The sequence below is a fragment of the Octopus sinensis genome, linkage group LG1, assembly GCF_006345805.1.
Source record: "Octopus sinensis linkage group LG1, ASM634580v1, whole genome shotgun sequence".
NCBI lineage: Eukaryota > Metazoa > Mollusca > Cephalopoda > Octopoda > Octopodidae > Octopus > Octopus sinensis.
Genome location: NC_042997.1, coordinates 49,955,493 through 49,964,949, shown reverse-complemented (window position 1 = coordinate 49,964,949; position 9,457 = coordinate 49,955,493). Strand labels below are relative to the sequence as shown.

The 9,457-nt window shown below is 37.3% G+C and overlaps 1 protein-coding gene across 1 annotated transcript in view; it reads right to left on the bottom strand.

The window, feature by feature from the left end:
* LOC115217974 (WD repeat domain phosphoinositide-interacting protein 3) overlaps window positions 1-9,457 on the bottom strand; it is a 78,545-nt gene continuing 69,088 nt past the window's right edge. The window contains exons 7-10 of the mRNA XM_029787709.2: window positions 6,297-6,382; window positions 5,134-5,235; window positions 2,661-2,785; window positions 1-467 (exon numbers count right to left, since the gene is read on the bottom strand). Of these exons, the coding sequence (XP_029643569.1) occupies window positions 361-467; window positions 2,661-2,785; window positions 5,134-5,235; window positions 6,297-6,382 (420 nt within the window). The 3' untranslated portion in view covers window positions 1-360. The remainder of the gene's footprint in view (window positions 468-2,660; window positions 2,786-5,133; window positions 5,236-6,296; window positions 6,383-9,457) is intronic.

The window sequence follows — 9,457 nt, the reverse complement described above, 5'->3', positions numbered from 1 at the left end:
TAAATGTATTATGATTTATTTATTCCATTATTTATTTACATGGGTTCACAAGTATGTCTGGAAATATATTAGCTGCATTTCTTCTTTAGGTAAGTTGTTTTTGTGTGTTTTTTGTCTTTCATTTTCCATATGGAATTTTGCTTTTGGTTTGTATAACCATAATTGTTATCAGTAATTAAAGCACCATCATATGTGTGTCTTTTGATATGACATTCTCTTCAAGTATTCCTCAGCAAGAAATGTAGATGGTAGAAGAGAAAGAATGGATGTGAGAGGGAGAGAGAGAGAGAGACAGAGTTAGGCAGGGATAGACAGATAGAGATAAAAGAGAAGGAAACAAGATAACAAAGACGGCAGATACTATGAGCGATCGTCTGTCATTTCCAGGAACTGTGCATAGACCTCCCTGGTGCAGTCTCCTTTAGTGTTGAACGAGAACTTGTAATAACTGCCATCAGCACATACAACTGAAATAAGATAAAATGACAAGAGTTGAATAACTTTTGTAGTGAAGTTTTTACGAAAGACATTCACACATCTATTTACTCTTTTACTTGTTTGAGTCATTTGACTGTGGCCATGCTGGAGCACCGCCTTTAGTCGAGCAAATTGACCCCAGGACTTATTCTTTGTAAACCTAGTGCTTTTTCTATCAGTCTGTTTTGCTGAACCGCTAAGCTACAGGGACATAGACACGCCAACATCGGTTGTCAAGTGATGCTGGGGGGGACAAACACAGACACACGGACATATACACACACATACATATATATGATGAGCTTCTTTCAGTTTCCGTCTATCAAATCCACTCACAAGGCTTTGGTCGGCCTGAGGCTATAGTAGAAGACACTTGCCCAACGTGCCACGCAGTGGGAATGAACCCAGAACCATGTGGTTGATAAGGAAGCTACTTACCACACAACCACTCCTGCACCTATTTAAATACATATCTATTTGAATATACTTTTTTAATTCTTTTCAGACTGCTTCAGACTCCTAACCCTTTCGCATTCAGATTACTCTGTCAAATGTAATCCTTATTTATTCACATTATTGAATTATCCTGAAATTCCAAAATTTTGAAAAAGTAGTTTATTTTTAAAATAGCTTGATTGAGCCAGTTTAAACATAAAACAAGCAGAAATATATTAACCATATATGGCTGGTTTAAGTACTAAAGGGTAAAACTGTCTTCATGATGAGGCACTTCCTACAGAAGGTTCTTAGTCAATAATATCATACTTGTATGTACATACCTTTTTTGTATGTAGGGTCTTCCATACTTTTTAAATCTATACTCACGGAGTGGTTGGCATTAGGAAGGGCATCCAGCTGTAGAAACTCTGCCAGATCAGATTGGAGTCTGGTGCAGACATCTGGTTCGCCAGACCTCAGTCAAATCGTCCAACCCATGCTAGCATGGAAAGCGGACGTTAAATGATGATGATGATGATGATGATTAACTTGGTACTCAGTTGATTGATTCATTCAAATGACTAAGTCTACCTATCGAGTTACATTTCTTTAGAGAGTTATCTCCCCTCAGAAAGTTAATAATCCAGATAAGCTATGGCAGAATACACGAAGGCCTACATGTAACAGGCTTCTGGACAGTTTCTGTCTGCCAAATTTTATCCACAAACTAAAGCAGTGATAGAAGACACCTATTTACGGTACCTCACAATCAGCTCAAAGTAAGAACTACATGGCTATGAAACAATCTTCTCAACTGCTTACGCATCCAATATAAGAGATATAATAAACAAGGGAAAGTTATCTCGTATATATAAATCACAGTATGTATGTGTATATTGACTGATGCATACATTTCCACAATTCTCAACCGATTTTCACCAAACTTTACATGCACATTACTTATGGGCCAAGGATGGTAATGTATTATAACATTTTGCTCAAAGCTCCCGTGTAAATGAACAAACCTGGAAAAATGGTGGTTTACATGGGGTTTTCTCTAATTCATTGTATGTACATAGTTTTTTTTGTATGTAGGGTCTTCCATACTTTTTAAATCTATATGGTCATATATTGGCATTAGAATATTTTTAGGGGTTTTCACATTTTATTTTAGTTATTATTTATTTATATGTTGTAATTGTGTATTATGACTTTCTATATTTTTTTAAGTGTGCCTTGGTGTATATTGTTTGAGGGTTTTGGTTAGAGAATATAAAAGTGAAAGGATTTTGTCTATTTATTTCAACTTTTCTCCACACTTTTTTTGTCTATATGATCGTATATTTGCATTACAGAATATTTTTTAGTTTTCACATTTTTTTATTTTGCTAGTATTAATATATTAATATAAGGCAGCGAGCTGGCAGAAACGTTAGCACGCCAGGCAAAATGCTTAGCTGTATTTCGTCTGCTGTTACGTTGTGAGTTCAAATTCCACCAAGGTCGACTTTGCCTTTCATCCTTTCGGGGTCGATTAAATAAGTACCAGTTACGCACTGGGGTCGATGTAATCGACTTAATACCTATGTCTGTCCTCGTTTGTCCCCTCTATGTTTAGCCCCCTGTGGGTAATAAAGAAATAAGTATTAATGTATAGAAAGGTTTTATGAGAATCTTTCTCTATCAGTGAGAGGCAAATGGTTTGAGAAGGAAACTAAAATTCAAAACAAAACAAAAGCGCTTACCTATCACAGAATTATTGTCAGAGCCAAAGGCACAAATGCAATGTGTGGCACCTCCAGGGACTTGGAATTTAGAAAAACTCCATTTTGAACTAAAATATTTTGGCAAGAAACTCGCTGACGCTAAACTGGAAAGAAATAAAGAAAGCAAAACAACTTTGTGAACAAAAACAAACAAACTTTGAGAAACGGAATGTTACTATAGGGTGTCCCAAAAGTCACAGATGGGTGTCAATTTTTAATAACTTTCTTAACTTTACAAATAAATGCATGAAATTTTGATGGGGTAACTGCTCATACTGAAAGAGAAACAATGCAGTTGCTATGGCAATGCTTTGGAGAGAATAATCTCTCACTACAGCAATGTCAACTGGCCTTCACTAGCTTGAAATTTTTCTTGTGGGGATACCTAAAAGAGAGAGTTTGCATCAACAAGCTGGAGACCCTGATGCAACTGAAGGAGAACATCAATAGAGAAATTAGGGAAGTGGGGTCTGAAACTCTTGAGAGTGTTATAGTGCAAGTTTTGGAAAGAGCACAGGCATGTGAAGCCAAAAATTGTTGCTATTTAAGTGAGGTCATTTTTCATATGTGATGTAGTGGTGTTGCACAATTTGAATTGTGCATATTAATTTCCATTATGTCCTTTATATTGTATCAAAATTTCATGCATTTATTTGTAAAGTTAAGGAAGTTATTAAAAATTGAAACCTGTCAGTGACTTTTAGGACACCCTGTATAATGCTCAAATGGATACAAGATGTATGTGTGTGTATATATCAGGGGTGTATATTTTGGGTGTGCACTGCACACCCATTGAAAATGGCAAATTCATTATGAATATTAACCGTATTCATTAATTCAATCACAAATCATAATGGAAAACTTTTGTTATACTCTTGCTTGAAATTTGGTGGTACCAGGTGTATCACAGGACAATGGGAGAACGGCAAACAATGGCTAAGGGTGTGCGACTGCTTTGACAGCAGGGTCACATGTTCCTTTTTGTGGTGAAGTTATTTACTCTTACTCTTACTCTTTTACTTGTTTCAGTCATTTGACTGCAGCCATACTGGAGCACCGTCTTTAGTCGAGCAAATTGACCCCGGGACTTATTCTTTGTAAGCCCAGTACTTATTCTATCGGTCTATTTTGCCGAACCGCTAAGTGACGGGGACGTAAACACACCAGCATCAGTTGTCAAGCAATGCTAGGGGGACAAACACAGATACACAAACATATACACACACACATATATATATATACATATATACGACGGGCTTCTTTCAGTTTCCGTCTACCAAATCCACTCACAAGGCATTGGTCGGCCCGGGGCTATAGCAGAAGACACTTGCCCAAGATGCCACGCAGTGGGACTGAACTCGGAACCATGTAGTTGGTTAGCAAGCTACTTACCACACAGCCACTCCTGCGCCTATGTTCAAACTAATTTAAAATTCCTAAACTAAATCTATTTTTTCTTTACAATAATTTTTTTTTTCTTACAATATCTTGATATAACTTTGATCTTAATTTGTTTTCAAAACTAACAATACACTTTTAGAAGTCAGAAACAAAACTTAAGTCAGGTCGAATTCTGAATAATACTAACATTAATCGTAGTGTGATCAGTGTAGCAGCACACCCAATGATCACCACCACCATACACCACAGGTGTGCGTGCAAGCATGCATGTGTGTGTGAATGTACTTTTTCAAATAAAGAAGTATCGCACATTACAAAAATCTATCAGAAACTGAAACTGTTTTATCTGCCAAACAAAAAATTTGTACATGAAACCTTTTACATGTTACTTGTTTCAGTTGTTAGACTATGGTCAAGCTGCGGTACTGCCTCAATTTTAGTCAAACAAATTGATCTCCGTACTTATTTTTTTAAGCCTGGTATCTATTCTATCAGTCTCTGGCCAAATTGCTAAGTTATGAGGATGTAAACACACAAACACTGGTTATCAAGCAGTGGTGGAGGATGAACACAGACACATACACACACATATTTACACAATAGGCTTCTTTCAGTATGTCTACCAAATCCACTCACAGGGCTTTGATCAGCCTTGGGCTGTAGCAGAAGATGCTTTCCAAAAGTGCCATGCAGTAGGACTGAACTTGGAACTATGAGGTTGGGAAGTAAATTTTCCAAGAAGTTTCAACTAAGTGTAACCTTTTACAAGATTTATTTTTTCTCTTACTTTGCCCAAAAAACTGGTTAGTGTGAAAAAGACCATTTTCGACAGTGCTACTGTGACTGGAGGAAAAGGGAAAAATTATACAGAACAGCTGAGATTTGACTCTACTAACGACACTTAGGGGTCAGTTATAATGTTAAACTGGACATGCGTGATTTAAGTGATTTTTGTTAGAACAATGTCTTTTTTTTTTTTACAAGTGGAAATAACAATAATGCACAAGGGATAATTGCATAAACATAACTATGTGGCTGTTAATTAAAATACCTTGATTGCTTGTTCTTCTTTGGATCTTCACATGAAAAGATGTGTACAGTACCGTGGTCACTTGAAACACATAATAATGTTGAATCCTGATTAAAGTTTAAACTGAAATAAAAATTTAAAATACGTAAGATAATATTCTATGATAAAAATATCACTCTGCTCATCTTCACGGACTACATACCAGGTTTTGAAGTTTCTATAGATTTACAGGGTTTGAGTTAGCATATCTCTACAGTTTATTTTAATCATCATTAATTTCTCTATGAGTTTGAAAGTTTTATGTATTAACCCTCTAAGCATTCAAACAGGTCATATCAAGCCCAAAATGTTCTACCAGTTTTATGTTCAAACTATCTCACAACATCATTGAAATCTCACGGCTACAAGATAATACATGATTAATTCAAATTAATGTGAATGAATAAGCCTTGATTTGACAAAGTAATCTGAATGCTAAGGGTTAAACCCATTGGCAAATAGACTACGTTTTACTCTACTTTGCATCTCTAGAAAAAATTACATTACCAATTAAAGTATTGTTGTGTAGCTCTAAAATAAGTCATTTTACTAGCTTCTCACCATCATCATCATCGTTTAACGTTCATTTTCTGTGCTAGCACGGGTTGGACGGTTCGACCAGGGTCTGGGAAGCCAGGAGGCTGCACCAGGCTCCAGTCTGATCTGGCAGTGTTTCTACAGCTGGATGCCCTTCCTAACACCAACCACTCTGTGAGTGTAGTGGGTGCTTTTTACATGCCACTGGCACAGGTGCCAGGGGAGGCTGGCAGTGGCCACGATCGATTGGTGCTTTTTACGTGCCACTGGCACAGAAGCCGGTTAAGGCGGCGCTGAGATCGGCCACGTTCGGATGGTGCTTTTTACGTGCCACCGGCATAGGTATCACAACTACAATTTCCATTTGATATTTATTTTGATGTTGATGTACTTGACTCAATAGGTCTCCTCAAGCACAGCAGGTCACGTGCCACCACAGAAGCCAGTCAAGGCGGCATTGGCATCGGCCACATCAACTTGAAAAATAAATGGTATTCCTATTTTTGCAAACACACAAATTTGAATAACTGTGCAACATCTCAAAAAAAAAAACAAATCAGATGTTAAGACATAAATAAAAGAATAAAAGTTTGTGAGATGACACTAACCAGTATATATGTGCACTGTTGGCTCCACGTCGCAGTTCATGCAACAGTGTACAGTCTGACGTATCAAATACTCGAATTAACGTTCCCTACAATAAAGAAGTAGGGGCAGCTGGATAAGAAATAGATTCAAAACAAGAAAAAGAAAACAATATAAAAATTAATAAGAAATTTAATAAGAATGCAGAGATATTAATGTGATTTCGGGCCTAGAAGGTCTTCATTTCAGTCTCCATTTCATCAGGTGTTAAGTCGCATGCTTCACCTAGGTACACTATGTTGCTTTCAGTCAACTGCATAGTGAAATAGCATATGTTGCATATTTTCTCTCTCTCTCTTTTTTTTTTTTAATCAATCATTCAAATATCAATAAAAATATATAAATACTAGCTTAAAAGCTGCACTAGGGGCTAATTAGCTCTATGGCCCAAAACTAAAGAGTGCAACAATAACAAAGCATTTATTGGTACCCTACCAATATGGTATTACTCTAAATTCAGTTTAAATGAAAAGCTTGTAAGTTCGCAAAGGTTTAGAGTTCTTTTAAAATTTGAATTCTCAACTGTTAGCATTTAACAAATCCTCATCCAAACCTGATCCCAATGATGCATGTTTAAGAACCAAATGAAGGACAGATTGTCAATCCTGGGATCATCCTGATTCCAAAAAGGTATACTATGTCTATGTAGAATAAATATAGACTGAGAGACAGGGGTCCCAGATGGACAGGCAGACAGAATTTCACACTTATCATTATAGAAATACATGAGTGGAATGACTTGCTTTGCAGGCAAACTAAAACAAATCAGATTTATGAGCACTGCCAGTTAGTTTATAACAGACATAACCATATTGTCAGTAGCCTAGTAGCTTTACCCAAGAAATACTGACTGAGGCATACACATTGGAACATACACACACAAACTATCAGTGAGAGAGAGAGAGAGGAGAGAGAGAGAGAGAGAAAGAGAAACAGGAAATGACAAAATCTTCTAACAATGCAGAATTTAAAGTTGAAAAGCCTTTCTATATTTCAGGCACAAAAGCCGATCCTCAGAAAAGTACAGTCAAAGGAAAGGATGTCTACATAGATCCTGCCTTTTGGATAGCCAGATGGGCAGGCACTCAAATGGCAGGATCTACATTGGCACACATTTCTTTGACTGTACTCTTCTGAAGATGGGCCACTGCACCCAAAATATATAAAAGTTTTTCAGCTTTCATCTCTATTGTTAGAAGCTCCCTCATTTCCATTTCATTTATTATTCTATTTCTGTACTGCAATGCTTCAAGTGAACTACAATGCTCTTTATTCGTGTGTGTGTGTGTGTGTGTGTGTGTCTGAATGTTTGTGTGTTCTTGTCTTGACATCACTTGATAATTGTAGATGAGTGCCACTGTCATACAAGCAGTGTCATTCATTTTCAATATTCTTTGAGAACAGGTCTGGCCATTAGGTAGTATTACTTTGCTTGGAAATAGGTGAAGGTTGGGGACAGGAAGGGCATCCAGCCACAGTAAATCTGCCTCAATAAACTCTGTCCATCCCGTGCAAGAATGGAAAAGTCCACATTAAAATGATGACGATTATACAGATGGATGTTAAATCACAAACACATACACACCTGTGTGTGTATGTCCAAAAGATGTGTCCAAGCACTAAATCTGGGACTCCAAGAAGTCCTTATGCCACCAGCTTTACTCAATGATGAACTAATCTATTTTCTCACAAGGGACACTACTCTAGATCCATGTCGACTGTATGCAAAGCATTTCCTCTGTTTGTTTTAGGCTGTTTCTAAGTTTTAAGAGCTCTTAAAGAGATATGCTTAATTAACACGTTCTATGAAGGAAAAATAGAGGTCTTTAAAGTCTAAATTAGGAAATATTACACACTCCTTTAGTAATGATATGATTCATTACGTCATTACAAAACTATTCATTGTTTTGGGATGGAACATAGAATGGGAAGTGATTCCTCATTTTTTAACTCGGACACTTCCGAGGATAGCACAAGCTTTGGAAATGCTTAATTAGACACTAAAGAAAGAGTGTACTCTTTCCCATCCAGGCTATTTATTTACATAACTATATAAACATTTTTGTTTTTTAAATTACATTATTGAAATATTAAAACTATTAGATTATTTTACGAATTGCTTTGATTTGGTCTGGAGAAAGGGACTGAGCCTGTAGTGCTTTTGCATGCCTTCTTAGGTCACTGGATCTTAAATTGACTCATGTCATCACACATGTGAGAATACAGAAGTGAGGCGGAGTCATATAACTACTTGGTTATTCCTATTCTATAGGTGATGGCACATGACTCAATGGTTAGAGCATCAGGCTCACAATCACGAGGTAGTGAGTTCGATTCCCGTACCAGGCTGTTGGTTGTACTTTTGAGCAAGATACTTTATTTCATGCTGCTCAAGTTCACTCAGCTACAGAAATGAGTTGCAACATCATTGGTGCCAAGCAGTGTCAGCTTTTCCCTTTCCCTCACACAACATGGGTGGTATGAAGAGGGGAGGCTGGTATGCATGGGTGACAGCTGGTCTTCCATAAACAACCTTGCCCGGACTTGTACTTCGGAGGGTATCTTTCTTGGTGCAATCCCATGGTCATTCATGACCGAAGTGGGTTTTCATTCTATAGGTATTAATAGCAATGATGTTATGTAGGTAAAATAGGAAACTGAAACCTTAGCTGACCTGCTGGAAACTTACAATCATCACATAGGACTTGTTTATAATCCTATAGTTGGTATCTTTTTACTTTTCAGGGCACATAGTAGTTTATCACTACAAGCTAATAAAACCCTAGCACCCACCAATCACAGTGATATAACTGATAATAGCCAAGTGAACTGCAGAACTGAAATTTTAGTAGAATCACCCTATTCTCTGCTTGTATGGGTCAGACAGAATTTGTTGAGGCAGATTTTCTAAGGCCAAATGCCTTTCCCATTACCAGCCCTCACCCGTTTCCAAGTAGGGTAATATTTCCCCATGGCCAGATACATTTTCATGGAAGACTGCTTATTTCGCAATGATGCTCTTCAAAACCATCAATGTCAAGGCAAGAAGATGCACGCATACTCATGACAAGTTTCTTTTAGTTTCCATCTAACAAAATCCATTCGCAGGGCTTCGGCCAGCTCA